At 44.0% G+C, this 16,802-nt stretch overlaps 1 protein-coding gene across 1 annotated transcript in view; it reads left to right on the top strand.

Annotated features, from left to right (window-relative positions):
- Nucleotides 1–7,232: 7,232 nt before the first annotated feature.
- Nucleotides 7,233–16,802, top strand: part of Enpp1 (ectonucleotide pyrophosphatase/phosphodiesterase 1) — a 64,322-nt gene continuing 54,752 nt past the window's right edge. Inside the window, exon 1 of the mRNA XM_032894897.1 lies at nt 7,233–7,443. Coding sequence (XP_032750788.1) covers nt 7,258–7,443 — 186 coding nt within the window. The 5' untranslated portion in view covers nt 7,233–7,257. The remainder of the gene's footprint in view (nt 7,444–16,802) is intronic.

The raw sequence follows: 16,802 nt of genomic DNA, 5'->3' as shown, positions 1-16,802 counted from the left end.
CTAGTCATTGAAGAATGTGTAAAAGAATTATGGTATAGACAGACACACAACGGATCGCTCTGTGGACATAAGAGAAAAAAAAAAACCAAAATCTTGTCATTGTGACAGTGCAGTTGGTTGGAACTGGAGACCATTATGTTAAATAAGCCAGAAGCAGAAAGACAAGGGCTGCAGGAACTCATTCCTGAACTGTGAAGAACATGGATTGCTGAAGGGACCACAGGCTGAGGAGGGGAGAGGGGAGGGAGAGAAGGACAGGCAGAGCTTGATGAGTGGACACCAAGTCACAGCTAGGAGCAAGTCATCCGTCTGTCCTCACCAGCCCTGCACAGTAGGGCGGGCGTGTGTAACAACATCAACTGTATTATTTCCAAAAAGTACAAGGAAGGGTTTAAGTTGTCAACAGGAAGTAGACACTTTAACTGATTTCAACATCATACAATATCCAATGCTTCAATATTAACTAACCTAAACAAACACTAAACTCATACAGTATGGCGTCCATTCAAGTGGACGACTTTTATGTTTTTACATATCTGGTAAAATATTTACAAATTCAGGGGGAGAGACAATACTTTGTCACCCATTCTGTCAAAATAGTTGTTAGAATGGGGTGGACCAAAAACTACCGGGTGATTCTTAATAATCACACTTTCTCTACACACAGTTACAGTTTGTGTGTGTGTGTGTGTGTGTGTGTGTGTGTGTGTGTGTGTGTGTGTGTGTTTACATTTTCCTTTCAAAAGTTTATTTGGTTGTGGAGTGTGAGAGTGCCTCCCCCTTTGCATTTTGTTTTAGTCACGTATTTTCAGGATGTAAGGAATGGCCCCCAGTGAGTCCCTGCTCCTGTGGACCGAGGGAAAGTTGAATCTTCACTGCGTGTACTGTGACAAGCAGTTCCGTGAAAAGAGTTAGGGGACGCCCTCAGCTGCACAGTTTTATGGAGTCTTTAAGTAAGATGAGCTGTAGATTTAGGGTTATTAAGTACATTGAACAGAAAGCTAGGGCCTGTCATGTTTTCTCCTCTCATTCTGAATGGGCCCTCTTGGAGGGGCGTCAGTTCCTGTCCTCCACGGTGAATGACAGGTTGCTTCCGCTTAAGGCGTAATGGCGCAGTGCGTTCCGATGGTTCCTGAGGCAGAACTCTGTGGTGCACATTGAGTGCTCTGTAGGAAGAGAAGAATCTAGACGTTCCCACGTGCAGTGAAGGATTTGGCACGCTCTCAGTTAGGGCTTATGAAATAAGACTGGATCTCAGTGTTCTAGACAGTGATTCTTGCACCAAGGGTCAAACCTGACTGCTCAGAGTAGGGTAGGATGGAGGGCGTGGCTTCACCCAGAAGCACCTGCCGCTCTACCACAAACCGAGAGGGAGTGCAGTGAGCTATATAATATTTCTGAACCTTGGTGGGGCCGAGAAAAACAAATCAGCCATGACAAGAATCATCTCCGAACTATTGCTCATAGATCACATCAAACCAGATCCTGACTATAGACAGTGAGAATCTGTAGCGAGACACATAGAAATCTGTGAAGGAATCAAGGAAAAGACCACCTACTACTGCGTGAGAGCCCTGCCCAATTCTTGCATGGAAACATCGGGGCATCATAGAAACAGATAAACTAACAGGAGAGACTAGTATATTTATTTCCCTGAATAACTCTAAAGAGATCAACAGATGTGAGGTAGTGACATAACTCTTAATCCCCATTCAATCTCTGGTGATTCAGGAGGACAGGATTTAAAAGAAATAACTGGATTGTATGCAGACTCCTTAAAACGTCAAAGGATCTCCAGAGAACAGGCACAATGTCCACCATATGTATAAAATGAACGGTGCTTTGCTAGCGATTTCTTGTCCCAGGTAAAGCTGCCCACGGAGACTGAATTATGCTCAGAGCATTCCGACTTTGAATGAGGAGTCAGAGGTTATAGCTGACCCTGGTTATCTTTGTTATCTAGCATGAAACCCTCATTGTTCCAGAACAACACACTAGTTATACAGTGGAGAACGAATCCCTCCCAGTCATCTCCAACCTCAACTCGCTTCCACACATTTGCTTGGTAATTCCTAGGGGTCACTCTAAAGACACAGAAAGGGATCCTGACAACGTGAGTCTGCCCTTTCAGAGCAGAGACAGGTGTGGGCAAAGAATCCCTAGCCTAGATTTAAGATGAAGACTAAGGGGACACGATTTCTCTACAGGTCCACTGGGTCATCCCTAGGACAGAGTTTGACTTTTGCGAATCAGGATCTGTTGCTGTCATAGGCACTCTTTGTGGATATCCACTATATTTTGAAAATATTGCCTATGTTGTGAACATTTAAAAATTGAAACAAATATAGAAACCACCTGATATCCAATATGTAAATCTCTATTGTGGATTTTCAAATGTAGAAGTATGAAAAGATCAACAAATTCTCTCCCCCCAAATCCAATATAAAAAAATGGACAATACTCAGTTGGGCATGGTGGCACACACCTTTAATCCTAGCACTTGGAAGGCAAGAGCAGGCAGATCTCTGAGTTCAAGGCCAGCCTGGTCTACAAAGTTAGTTCCAGGACTGCCAGGGCTACACAGAGAAACCAGGTCTCAAACAAAACAAACAAAGACAATATTCTCAGTAACTACTATTTTCCCTTCTAGTTTGTATTATGTATATTGCATATACATAATTTATATAATTATATATATATTAATAGATAATATATTATGTATAATTTATCCATGATATATAATGTATATGGGTACAGTGTAAAGTCTATGTTAGAGAGAATTGGATAGCTACAGAAATTTATGTTTAGGAAATCTTAGGACATCTATTAAACCAAATCAAATAAAACAATCAAAGCCAGTAAGTCACAGGTTACAAATAAGTACACAAAACTCTCTCGTGTATTGCAATGAACACTTAGGCCATTTTAATTAAATGTGCAACTAAAAAATGATTCCAGTTATAACATAAGAATATGGATTACTTAGGAAAAATAGTCAAGCAAAAGGGATGGAGACTGAATGGAGATGACCTAAGGGCAATGTCCATCCTGAGAAGAACTGAAGGCCGCCTAAGTAAGCAGAGGCCTGTGCGCATTCACAGATCAGTTGACACAGCAGGTAGAGCACAGTTCTCCTCAGCATGATTCAAGGGTAAGAATGATCCCATCAGAAGAGGTAGACTTCTTGAGAACAGAAGTTGACAGTGTGTCCTTACACTTCATCTGTGCACTGATAAAGACACCTTCACTTTACTAGATGCTTTCCCAGCCTGCTGGGTAACCTTGACTATCAACTTGACAGAATGTAGAATTATCTAGGCACACCTCTGGCCTATGCATCTGCATTTTTTTCCCCAAAGAGGTTTACCTAAGGGGAGGATCTTTTTTGAATGTGGGGAGCACCGTCTCATCGGTTGGAGTCCTGGACTGGCTAAATAGAAGACAGCAAATACCATCATTCATCCCTTCCCTTCATGGATACAATGTGACCAGGGACCACGTGCTCTTGTGCCACGCTCTCCCAGCCACTCGAACTCTGACCCCAAGTAAACTCATCCTCTTCTTTTCTCTGTCCGGAATTTTATCACAGCAGTGAGAAAAGTAACTGACACAATGAATCTTTTATGTGTCACAATGACAGTTTGACGTCCTGCTCAGGAATCCCTTTTCTACTCCTGGTTGTTTACTCTGCAGAAATAGAAATACCAATTCTCAAGGACATACTGTGAGGGTCCACAGCAGCAGTGTTAGGCAAAGTGGGAATGATACAAACATGCAATGGCTGGTGAAAAGATACAATGCGGTAGGTACATCCTCTCAGTGTAAAGAACCGCTTATATATATACATATATATATATGTATATATATATGCACAGATGGACTATTAAATGTTTTTTCTGAGTGAATGAAGTCGGACATAAGTTACTGTAGAATACTATTTATATGAATTTCTCAGAAAAGACAAGCTCACAAATGAAAAATAGAGCAAATCCAAAAGTTAGGGCTGAGGTAGAAGCAGTATTTTTAGATTTATTAGTTGAACCCCCTTGTTGAACCCATGGCTCAGAGGACCTCTCTTCCACAAGATTATGAATAAAATACACACAATTTATGAGATAGTTCTGGATTCGTGTAGGCATGGTGATTGGGTGATTTAACTGTGGAAAGAATAGACTGGAAGTTTCAGATAAAGTTGGGGGAAATGCAGAACAATCTCTTGGCACTTAGAGAGGAAAGTGAAATTTCCTATCAGATTGTAAGTGAAGGAATTAGGGATCAGAGACTAGGAATGTGTTCACACTCACCCAACCTGAGCTGCAGAGGGATTGCATTTAAAAATAAAGGAAAGAAAAATAAAGATGTCATACAAAATTTTAAAAACGAAAGCCACGGTATTATTTTTTCCTGGACCTCATACAGATGAAAACCCTCTGTGGCTTTCTTCTTTTAGGCCTGCCTTGATGTTTTCAATGCTAGATTGGCCAAGAGGACAGAGCTGCCGCTGCTGCTAAACTCATCAGCGGCTTTCAAAGTTGAAAAGCAAAGATGTTTCTCAGCCTTGGGCTGGCACAGTTCCAGGGCAGATGGATTGGTTCAGTTTGGTGTTTTGGCCTTAGCAACATCTATCACTTCAGGTGCCAAGATGGGCAAATGTAAATATTTACAAGTTACAATAAGATAAAAATATTTTCCATTCTTACAGTACCATCTCTGCTACTGTGCTAAGTTGAGTCCTTAGGCCCAGAAGCCAATGATTTAGGCCCAGAGACCAAACACTAATTTTTCACCTTTCGTGTACCCGGAGAAGCCATGTTGATGTTTTATGGGCCGTGATCTTATTATACTTTGGAATAAGGTGCTGTGGCCCTAACCTCTCAGCATAAACGAGACTAAGGCAAGACTTTATCAAAGGCAGTGCTATGTCTGTGGCTAAACAATATGAGGGCATGGTGGACATGGCTGTATTCTGATTTTACGGTTTTAATTAGGTTTTCATAACTATCTATAAAAACCCAAATGGTGCAGGCTAGAAGTCACATCCTGGTGGCCTGTCTCCCAGGTATTTGGTTTTCAAAGTGTTTAAAAACTCTGTGTGTGTGTGTGCGTGCGTGTGTGTGTGTACACAACATTTTGTGATCTAGAGAACTCACAACAACATTTAAATTTTCTGTTTGTTTTTTAAAAAAAATCTGAGTCTCCCCTAATCCTTGTATAACCCTGGCAACTGTTGCTTACAGGCCAATATGCTCACTGTCTTGTCTATAGGGGGCGGCCTTATTCCTTAACGGTCCCTGGTTGTCCCCAGATGCTTGAGACATTGCAACCTTGCAGATAGCATTGACTTTTCCAGTGAGGACAGCATAAATGTCATTGATTGCTTTGGGTTGCCAACAATACACTTACTCCATTTTTCTTTCAGACTCAAGGCCACTTTGGAAAGTGTCTGTTGAGCGCTTTTAGAAAATTTGACGTGTATTTGGCCAGATTCAATGGAGCAAAACTTTGGCCTTTAATCTGGTTTCTGGAAACATTCTAATTAAAAATCAGAACCAAGTTTGGGGTAAAAAAAGTATGTTTGACTATGAAATGGTGAACCTGCTTCTTGTGGGTGCTTGGTAAGCTGACTCAGTGGTGATGAGAATAAAAAATAAACTAAAGATTGCTTTTGGGGTGGCTTTTTCTCCCACTGTCAACCATTGGTTCTACTAACCTTATACTCCATGTGTGGCTTGAGGACCTATATGCAGATCCTTCTCTCTACTGTTGATCCAACTCTGGCTAGACTTGCTTGACTGACGATATATATATTCATGTTTTTATACATATGGCATTCAAAATGTTGAAAGTTTCATTATTGAATGTCTGAATGAATGAAGTCAGTATAAATTGACACATTGTTTTAATCTCTCTCTCTCTCTCTCTCTCTCTCTCTCTCTCTTCTCTCTCTCTCTCTGTGAGTGTAAGTGTTTGCATCTGCACATGTGCATGAAAGTGCAGATCAAAGCTACTGTTGGTTGTCAATCTTCTGAAGCACAGCTCACCCTTTTCTGAGACCCTTTCTCACTACCCTTGAACTTAGCAAGCAGGCTAGGCTAGGCTGGCTGGTCAACCCTGGGATCCATCTGCCTCTGCCTCCCAGCTTTGAGATTACAAGCCCAGGCTACAGGGTTTTTGGAGTCTGGGATTTGCACTCAGTCCCTTTTACTTGCTAGTGCAAAACTTTGCCTGCCGATTGCTCTCCCCAGTCCGTGCTGACAGTTTTAAAGGGGACAAACCCGATTTCCACCTGTTAAGCATCTATTTTTCACATGGGAAGGTGATGCATGTAAACAAAGCAAGTAAAAGACGACTCGTGAATATCTGATTTTTTTTTCTTAGTCCCTGTGTTCTGTCACAACGCTTCTGCTTTTGGGTTCTGGGAGGTGTGGTTTTGCGGATGGGAAGGAGCGTGAGAAAGCTGAAGAATCAAAGGTGAAACAAAACCCAGCAAGAGCCTACTGCTCACATTCTGCTTCAGAAATAAAGCGCATCAAATAGAGTCAGAGTTCTTGATACTGCTCATCAATTAAAGCGCCGACCTCAGAGGAGGAAGACACAGACACCCGGAAGCTCCCGGAAATCTAAAATAGCTAATAAGTAAATATATTAGGATAGTAAACCCGGACACCACACATCCCCTGTGTGTGTTTGTGCAAACCATCGGTGTTGTGTAAACCCTGTGTCCCACGTTTAGCAGCTCCAGGCAGAGAATTTTGGTTTGCACTAGTGGGAGAAAGAGAAAGTCACCTCTCCATGCCCCCCCCCCCCGTTGCATTTCACCGGTGAAACGCACGCAGGTCTGCTCTGGGACACCAGGTCTCCTGCCTTAGAGACCTGGGTGGTGGGGAGCGCTGCATTCTCTTCTGGCTCTATTCTGGGGCTCCATGATCTCATGGCCTCTACAGACCACACAGTGATTCCAGTCCAGCCCTCGCTGGGCCACGCGGGGCGATTCCTGCAAGGGTTCGTAGGGTGCCACGATCGCCGGCGGGGACAGGGTTTGGGGTGGAAGTTAAAGACACGCCCACGTCAGGGACCCAAAATAGCCCACGCGCCCAGGGCCCGAAATCAGACAGGAAGCCAAATAACCGGGGCGTTGAGCGGCTCGGGCCAGAGCGCCGGCCGAGGGCTGGGAGCCAAGGGTCCGACGGGGGCGGCGCGGGGCGGGGCGGGGCTGCGAGCCTATTAAAGCTCGGCCCGCGGGGGCAGAGCAGGGCGATGGAGCGCGACGGCGAACAGGCAGGGCAAGGGCCCCGGCATGGGCCAGCGGGAAACGGCCCCGAGCTGGAGTCTCCAGCCGCCGCTTCGCTGCTGGCGCCCATGGACCTAGGGGAGGAGCCGCTGGAGAAGGCGGAGCGTGCGCGCACCGCCAAAGACCCCAATACCTACAAAGTGCTGTCGCTGGTAGGTCGGTGCTCGCCGTGACCCCCGGGAGGGAGCCAGGGATAGAAGAGAGCACGGGCAGCACCCGGCACCAGAGAGCGTGGGCTCCTCCTGCGCCAGCACGAGGTGATCTGCAGGGTCCTTACCCCTCGCCCAGCAGGAGCGGGCTGCTAAAATAGTCACCTTGAAATACCGTCCTCTTCCCTCAGAGAAGACAGGGAAGACAGGATATTTAGAGGCAGAAACGAATGATCAGCTAGTCTTGGGATAACATAGCGATGTTTGTAGCCTTTTAGGTGGCCTGGCTCGGTGCAGGTGGTGCTTGTGGCTTTAGATGAATTCATTCCCGTTGAAAGATTCACCACAGCTTTTAAAAGTATCAGGAACTTTAGAAAACACCCTCGTTTGGCTTTGTCGTGGTGTTTCCCGGCAGTTGTTTGGAAGCCCCATCGATATTCATGTTTATGTGACTGGGAAGAGGCCTGGGATTCAGTGCCCGCTCTTTTAACCACCGACAGCGCTGTTTGTGTTGCCGGGCACAGCTGCCGGCTATGTCCCTCTACTATTTTGTTAGGACAGTTGCAGGATCCACAGCCAACTTTTGGAAACAGGACAGCGATTTTCATTCCGGATCTTCCTTGGGTCAGAAAGGCTGAGTCCCATGCTCCTTCTAAGTTTGGTGGGGACTTCCATTATTCTTCCCCAGCTCAGTTTGTTGTGGTAAGATGAGAGCAGAGCGCATGGTTTCAAAGGTACTGGAAGCGGGAAATAAATTCAGAACTGAAGGAAGATGTAGTTATCTTATAGTATGTGCAAACCACAGCTTTCTGTGGATAGCGCACCTCAAAACATACAGTTACACATTATGGCCTTTGCACTGTTTTGTTGAAAATCTCCTTTCCGATGTTTAAAGTCTCCCTTTTGACATCATTTTCATTTCCACTGTCCTTAAGGTTCTATGCAGACACCATAGCACTTTGAGAACCAGAATTCCTAGACTTGAGAGATGGTGTCATATCCTTAGTTTTTTAAAAATAAGTCTGAGGTTCAAAGAAGAAGTCTGTCAAACCACAGGCTGCTGTATCCCAGGGTATAATTTTGTATCATATGTCACTCATACGATATTGATGGGCATTTATTTAGTTTGAGCCTAGAAAGTCTTTTTGGTGTGTGTGTGTGTGTGTGTGTGTGTGTGTGTGTGTGTGTGTGTTTAATGGAAGATCGCAGGGCGTTACAGGACTACTTAAATTACTGAGTATCAGTATCCTGAGCTACTATGAGATACTCAATAAAGACCCACTGAGTATTTATGAAATTACAAGACATGTTTATAAACTTCCTATAAGTCTTTCAAGGGTTCCCAGCTATTGAATTCCGTTTTGCTTACTTGCTTATAGGCCCACAATAGGTGTCAACACAGGTTCATCTTTAGAACGCACAGCATTTTCACTCTGACACCTGCTGTCAGTTGGTTGAACAGCAGCGTTCCATCATTAGAAGTGGCTCTGAAGGTGCACCTCAGAAATTGTCATTCCTGTCCCCTAGAAATTCCTCAAACAGGTCAACTATGAATGCTTGGTATATTTGGATACAGCATATCTTATGAGTTAGAAAGAATCCTCAACTCAGATAATTTTTAGAGATTTACGTATTTTTAGTTTATATGTGTGCTTAGCCCATCCATCTGTCCGTATGTCCATCTGTCTGTCTGTCTGTCTGTCTGTCTGTCTGTCTATCCATCTGTCTGTCTGTCTGTCTGTCTATCTATCTATCTATCTATCTATCTATCTATCTACCTACCATCTATCTGCTCCACTCTAGCTATCCAATGTTCTCAGCAGAGGCCCAAAGCAATGTAATGGAACCTGTAGTTCATATGTATATGTGTGTGTGTGTGTGTGTGTGTGTGTGTGTGTGTGTGTGTGTGTGTGTATGTTGTGTTTGTGTGCCTGGTACCCACAGAGGCCAGAAGAGGACGGCGAATCCTTGGAACTGTAGTTTATAGGTGGTTGTGAGCCACTATGTGGGTACTGGGAACTGAACCTGGGTCCTCTGCAAGAGCGGCAAGGTACTTACCTGCTGTCCCATCTCTCCAGCCACAGCTTCATGCCTTTTGAGGGACTAATGAGAAACAAAATATAAGCCGCTTGGTTTCTCGCCGGAGCTCTTCGTTCAGGACCGAGCTGGAAGTGAAACCTGTTTTTTCTCTTTTCCTCCTCTACTTTAATAACCCTCTATCAGAAGCCCTCAAAGGAATTTGACAACTGTCATCAAAGAGCTCTGGGATATGTTTTCTAGAGACCGCCATAATTATTGGATTTATCTTGTTTCCCCTTTCAGATCAGGCATCAGCGCATTTTGTATGAAGCTGAAGAATCAGGTTGAACTAATTGCATCCTGGGGTTAGGATCAGGGAGGCCCCCACTCCCTGGCCACAGGATTCTAACCGGACAGGATAATCACAGGGCTGCCTTGCAGAGGGAGGAGGGAGCAGTGGTGACTGTGAGCTCTTCCCAGATTTTCTCTTATTAATGAAAAGAATGTAGGTAACAGCAGAGTAAGCGTGGAAAGGGGATCTTGTCCTAGCCTTGCTTGCCCAGGCGATGCTTGCCCAGGCGATGCTTCATCTTAGGACTTTGGGCAGTGGTAAGCATTCTGCCTAGGTACTCAGCAGGACTAAGGAAACAGCGAGAGAGAAAAACAAGCCCTGCTTTCAATGCCCTCTGTGACGTGTGTGAGCATTCCCTCGATGCTATGAACTACGTTGGTAATTAAGTTGCCGAGAGAGAGAGAAAAGGCTGCGCAGAGATCATGGTACAGAGATCAGGGTACCAGAGGTTCTATTACATTCCGGCCTCTGCTGAGAAAACTGGGTGGTGGCTGGAGTTGGGGAACGAGTACGGATAAGAAAATATAGATGGAGCCCAGGATCCCACAGTTGCCTTCGAGTGAACACCGTCCATGACCCACGAATCTCCCATGGGGTAGATTCACAAACCTACCGCCTCCTAATAGCACTGCCCTGTGGGCTAAGAGTGTTAGCTGGTGAGGCTTTGGGTAGATATTTGCAGTCTGATGCGTTAGGTGCGAAATGCCTTTGCTTAGTCCCAGATCACGTTTGAACTGAAATAGTCACTCTTAAAGTTGGGCTCGGGTATTTGTCCAAACTCCCATTGCTCCCTATTCTAGTTTTAAATGGACTGGTAGCTTTCAAGTAGTGTGTGCTCTAGTTAGGCCTTCGAAAGCATTAGTTTTATGAGTTTGTGATTTTTCTCCCATAATTATGAAGATAGAGATTTGCTACACGACACAGGCTTGGCTGTTGGTGTTGGTAACTGAAGACTGTTTTTGCCTTTCTTAGAAAGAGTTCTTTCTAAGAAATAGAAGTTGACCTTGGTCTACCTAGACTAGTGGTGTCAGGTTAATTGTCTGTCTTCCTCCTCTTCCCATTATCTTTCTGCTACAGTGTCCAGACTAACTCTCTCAGCCAGGTTTGCATCGACATTGTCCACTGACTTTCAAATTTAATATCTGCCCACTATGGCTTTAGTGTTTTATTTCAGAATGACCATAGGCTGGTCAAAGCTAGAACAGTCTAAAATTTGTCTCTAAAGGTGTTTGTTTTGTATGCTCTAATGTGCACGGAAGGCAGAGGAGCCCGGGTTCTTTGTGTTCTTATTGGGTCCCTGGCTGAGCATTTGGTTGGTTGAATGAATTCACTACACGCTATATTTCTGGTTAGAATCATGGAAAGACAGAATGCTCAGTTATAAAGCCAGAATGTAAGGAATCCAAATATGCCTGGCACTTGGCCGTACCCTCTGGGGTAGGATAAAACGGGGATAGTGTTTTATTTGTATGACGGTGATGGAAGACGTCATGAATGGACAGGGTGAACGGGACCCAGCATGCCTAAGCAGAGCCCCGGCTAAGCCTGCCATAATTTAGGTTCAGGATCAGAAATGTTACCCTGAGCTTCCTTCCCTGTTGGCACATACGACTCAGGTGTGGCCAGACCAAGGTATAGGGAAAGGCCAAAACAAACCTCCCTCATTTATTCGAGGACTTCTTGTGCTTTCGTAACTCTGTTGTCTTGTCTTTCCCTCAGTTGGGCCACAGAGTCTCCTGCAGATGTTTTTTCTGGGTCTTGTCTCCTGGTCCTTGTCCTCTGCCTTGAGGTCCATTCCGTTCCTCCTGATGGGTTCTATAGCCCAGCATTTGTGCCCCACCTCGTCTCTTTCCTGGGAACACAGCTGCCTTCTCAGCACCCCTTTTATTCCTTTTCTATTTCACTTTGCCTCTTCCCTGTCACTGAAACATCTTAATCATGACTCTAGACAGCTGCCATATTGGTCACGTTGAGCATGTTAAACACCATGGGTCGTAGAGAGCTGGAGGCCATAACCATTCTAGAATATAGATAGAAGTTTATCTTTGCCAACTCCTTATTTTCCTCCAACTACTTTTTCTTTTCTGGAAACAAATATTTAAAATTAAAATAGTTCTACTTTATAAGCAGTATTATTTTTTGAGCTTGATAAGATAAGTACTATTGAAATCTCTGTGTCTCGGTGTGTGTGTGTGTGTGTCTGTCTGTCTGTCTGTCTCTCTCTCGTGTGTTTAAAGATTAGCAGATATATTTCATCTATATTACAGGTTTTAGGTGACAAACCACAGAACCTAGTCATGATTCATAACTTAATTTTTTGTAAGAGAGCAACATTTCACATTTCAAAGAACTTATCAGTGAATAAGCTTTTGGAACATAAATTACCTAGAGAACTGTCTTTAGATAAAATAAGCTTGCTTCCACAGACTATGAAGTATGTCTCCCTACCCCCCGCCCCCAAGATGGTCAATAAGAAACTTTGGGCTTTTGGGGTCAACACAGAACATAGATTACCTATATAAGCATAAATCTGCATTAAAAGAATAGATAATCAAAGCGTTGACTCAACATGAGAAATACCTCGCTATCTAAATGAAAGTTATGCATTTAGTAAGGAGAGAAAGAATCTAAGAGGGTTTTCCAACACAGCGACAAGAATGTTCTGTCAAACATTTACTGGAACACGTGACCGCAATGTTTTAGTTAGCAAAGGCGTCAGTTGAATACAGTCTGGAATAGCTTTTGTTTTCTCCTTTTGTTTTTTAGGAGAATTGGTGGAAATGTGGGTGTTAAAGTCTTGATGGTTATAAATGTTCACTCAGTGTAAGGAAGTTTCAAAAGCATTTTCCCACATATGTTTTTATTGACCTGTGGTACATGAAGTTTGTACTAAGAGAACAGTTCCATCTTGCACTTAAGGAAATAGGAGTCTTTCAGGATTCTAGAATGTTTTCGTGCCTGCAGACCATTGCAGACCGTCTGGGGTTGCCTTAAAGGCAGAGACTCCAGAGGTCTCAAGTTCTGATTTGGAAGATCTGGAAGTTGTGGAATGCATCTAAGGAGTATGCTCATGCGTGTGTGTGTGTGTGTGTGTGTGTGTGTGTGTGTGTGTGTGTGTGTGTGTGTAAGGAGGGTTGTTACAGAGAGAAGTCTTTTGTTCTGTTGTTCCTCAGTTACCTTGCTCTTCTGGTTTAAGAGGATTCCTTCAGTAGCTTAGGCTTCCTCGCAGCCCAAAGGCTGGTTGTCCCTATCTCCCCATCTTGGGGATTATAAGCACCTGGCTTTCCTTTCCTTTCTTTTTCTTTTTTCTTTTCCCTTTCCCCTCCCTCCAAACTCCCTCCCTCCCTTCCTTCATGGGTTCCGGGGACTGACCAGAGGGCCCTGCTCTGACACTGAAGCTCTTCCTAAGCGATCCTTCCAGTCTGGCATGTGCCATTAATAAATAACTAAGGGTATTCAGGTGCAGGCTGTTTCTTTTCTCCACTTCTCGAAATGAGCATTGCTGAGCAAACCCACGGCATTAGTTATATGGAAACCTTAGCCCTAATCCCACCTCATCTGTTCTCCCTCCATAGAGAACAAATGACACCTCCAGATGCATCACTTCTGACTACCCCTGTGTGTCCCCTTCTTTTCTTTGTGTTTTTTAAAATAATGAATGATAGAAATCTAAGAGCTTATTAGTGTGGTGATGCACAGATTGCTTATATGGTGAGATGTGTTTCTCTTGATAATTTCCTCAGGAGCCCACGATCTGTGCATGTTTAGTTACTATTGATTCAGCAATTGTGTGTGTGTGTGTGTGTGTGTGTGAGTGTGTGTGTGTGTGTATAAGAGAGTGTGTGTGAGTGTGTGTGTGAATGAGTGTGTGTGAGTGTGTGTGTGAGTGTGTGTGTGGTGTGTGTGTGGGTGTGTGTGAGTGTGTGTGAATGAGTATGTGCATATGTGTTTCTAATGTTCACAACTGAGCATGTCACTGCTTAATTTTCTCAGTGTATTATAGGACTTTGCAATTATTTAACTGTCAAACATCCTCTCCAGTTGTGATTTGGGAACCATAAAGAATGTTCTAGCTTGTTCCTGTGCAAGACATTTTTGAGAAGAAATTTTTTGGTTTCTAAAGCTAGTTTCTTGCCATTGGGAGAATTTGTTGGCATTGGCACACACCTGTAGACTTAGGATGGCCCACCTGAGGCCTGTAGTCTATTAGAGAACAAAACAGAGACTAGGTAGTTTTTATGATGACATTATATGTGATACCAGAGTTTTCCCAAGTAGAATCTCACATTAATCTAGACCATCTTCGTGTGATTTTATAAGAATGCTTATAATTCAAAGGCGATACAACTGGAGCAAAGTTTCAGCCAGAACAATTAGGCAATAGCTCTCAAAATGGGGTTAGCAGATTCTTGAGAGTTCCCTAAGGAACTTGGAGGAAGAACTCTAGCTCAAAGTTTCTTCTTCTTCTTCTTCTTCTTCTTCTTCTTCTTCTTCTTCTTCTTCTTCTTCTTCTTCTTCTTCTTCTTCTTCTTCTTCCTCCTCCTCTTCCTCTTCTTCCTCTTCCTCCTCCTCCTCTTCATCATCAAGGTTTCACTGTCTCCCTGGTTATTTTGGAATTGCCTGTGTAGACCAGGTTGTCCTCAAACTCATAGAAATCCCTACTGCCTCTACTTCCTGAACGTTGGGATTAAAAGGTGGGTGCATCACACACAGCACAAATCAGTCTTACCCTAATAGAGCAGGAAGATGTCCCTTGTCCTTTTGCCATGCTGTCTTTGGGTGATAGTGTCTTAATACAATGGAGAGAATGAACCCATTGGTGCCTTGGTAGAAGGAGGTTAAGGCAGTGTGTGTGACAACCAGTTGAAACGAATCCCCGACTAGCTTACAAACGAATGAGACTGTGAAGATGGCTATTTCATTTGGCTTTGACAATTCTTGGGGCTCACCCCCCATCTACTCTTCTAACTGCTGGCCTGGCCTCCTCCCCAGCGATGTTCCCCAGATACTTGCTTTTCTCCTGGCCACATGCTCGTTGAACATCCTCCCTCATGGTGACTTCCTCCTCTTCTCCTTCCTTCCTTTCTCCTCTCTACCCCTAACCAGGCAACTCAAAGCCCCACCTACCTGTGATCCCTCCAGTAATTGGCTATAGCCAATCTTATATAGCCAATAGTTCAAGGGACAAGATTGTAAAAGTTTGTAAAAGTGGAAATTCACTGGTTGGCCTAGACCTAGAATTTAGCATTATTACTAATAGCAACAGACCAAATCTCCATGGCAATGGGCTCAATTAGACAAGTAGTCATGGACTTCTATTTAAACAGCAACAATACTGCCCCTCCCCCCCAAAAAAAACCCCTTAACTTAAAAGAATGTATTAGACGGAGCAACAAACGTGTCCCTATTACACTGATTTTATTAATCTAATTATTAAAGCTTAGCCATCACTAATTTTTTTGTATGATGGAGCTGAAAGCATGCATATAACACGCCAGCCAGTGATGGAAGAACAGTAGTTTTCTGCCAGAAACGAGAGCCTGCAGTTAAATTAGAACCAGATGGCTTCCTCTGTTGAGGGGCAGTTTACAAGCCTGTGCCGCTATACCTGGCTCTTTAAAATGTGGGTCTTGTATGGCAAGCAGTTTCCATGCTGGGCGCTGAGCCTCCTCCTTGGCCTTTACAGGTTCCAGTCACTTCCTCATGTGCTGCGTCATGCGGTCTCATCTGCATTCCCCCTTGGCTGGAGGTGGAAAGTCACGCCTCGGAGAAGGTCGAGAGGTTATCTAAGATCGCAAAATGTGTAGCTCTGTGGATCTCACCTGTGCGGTTGCTGGTGAATGGTTTTAGAGTCAGACAAAAATTAGGTTTCAACTAATATTGCGATTTGCTGATTTCGTAAGAGAAGACTGTGTCCTGAATATCAGCTTTCGCAGCTGTGAAGCTAAAACCTCCTTCCGTATTGTTAAGAGAGTCGGATAATATATCCAAGGTGGCACAGTGTGTTCCCTAAGCAAGTATTGTGGTTAATAGTGTGACCTTGTAACAGCTCAGTGTCATCCCTTTGGAATTTGTAAGAAATCAAGTGTCCCAGGCCCTACTCCAGACCTCCTGGGCCATCATTTGCATGTTAAAATTTGGAGTGTCCCAGCACACCTCAGGTCTGAGGTCCAAGAGCTGGGTTTTTTGTTCCTGGGAGTTCTGATCAATAAACAACCGTGCCATTGCTATCAAGCATTAAATACAGCAAACAAGACAAAAAGACAAGTGTTTGATGTGGCCTGGATTGTGGTGAACTGGGTTACGCTGGTCCTACTTCTAATGGCCCATCTGCTTCCCTGGACAGCAGTGGGACATGTGACAAGGGACTCTTTCCCTCAAGGCTCAGTTTCCCTCTTGCAGGGAGTTAACTCTGCCTGCCCTTGCCTGTGGCTCTTTAATTACCATCCTCACCCTGCTCTGACTTGCCCCTTAATTGCTGTTTATTGCTCCAAGGACAGCCAAGTTTCTGCTATGGCCATCTGTAGATAGCAGATGTTTTTCTGAGTCTGCCATTTATCTATCCAAACACCATATTGATTTTTCTTACAGCGTGCAGTCAGGAGAGCCCTCCAGTTACTCCACTGTAGCACACTCTGCATAGCAGGGCAGAAACTTGACACAGCCAAGAAAAGGTGCTCTTTGGGTGAGGTTGAATCAGATTAAATATTGAGAATCGAGTTGGTTCCACGATTCTGCATTGTCCAAAAACATCGGCTTTCAGTAGAAATGCCACCCAGCATCATAGAGATTTGAATTTCTGAGATTTAGGAAGTGTAAATAAAATCTGTCCAGGTGGGAGAGTGTGGAGCACTGTGGATAGACAGACTCCATCTTCGCTAAGTTTGGGTTGCCCAGGGAAATGAGTACAAAACCATTTGTATGTTATTTATTTAAGTACCTTATACAGTCAGCTTGAAGGAAGGTGCTGTGAAGAACTCCAGCAGACACA

This window comes from Rattus rattus, chromosome 2 (genome assembly GCF_011064425.1).
Source record: "Rattus rattus isolate New Zealand chromosome 2, Rrattus_CSIRO_v1, whole genome shotgun sequence".
Taxonomy (NCBI): Eukaryota; Metazoa; Chordata; class Mammalia; order Rodentia; family Muridae; genus Rattus; species Rattus rattus.
The sequence above is the reverse complement of the archived record's forward strand: the minus strand, read 5'-3'. Positions and strand labels throughout refer to the sequence as shown.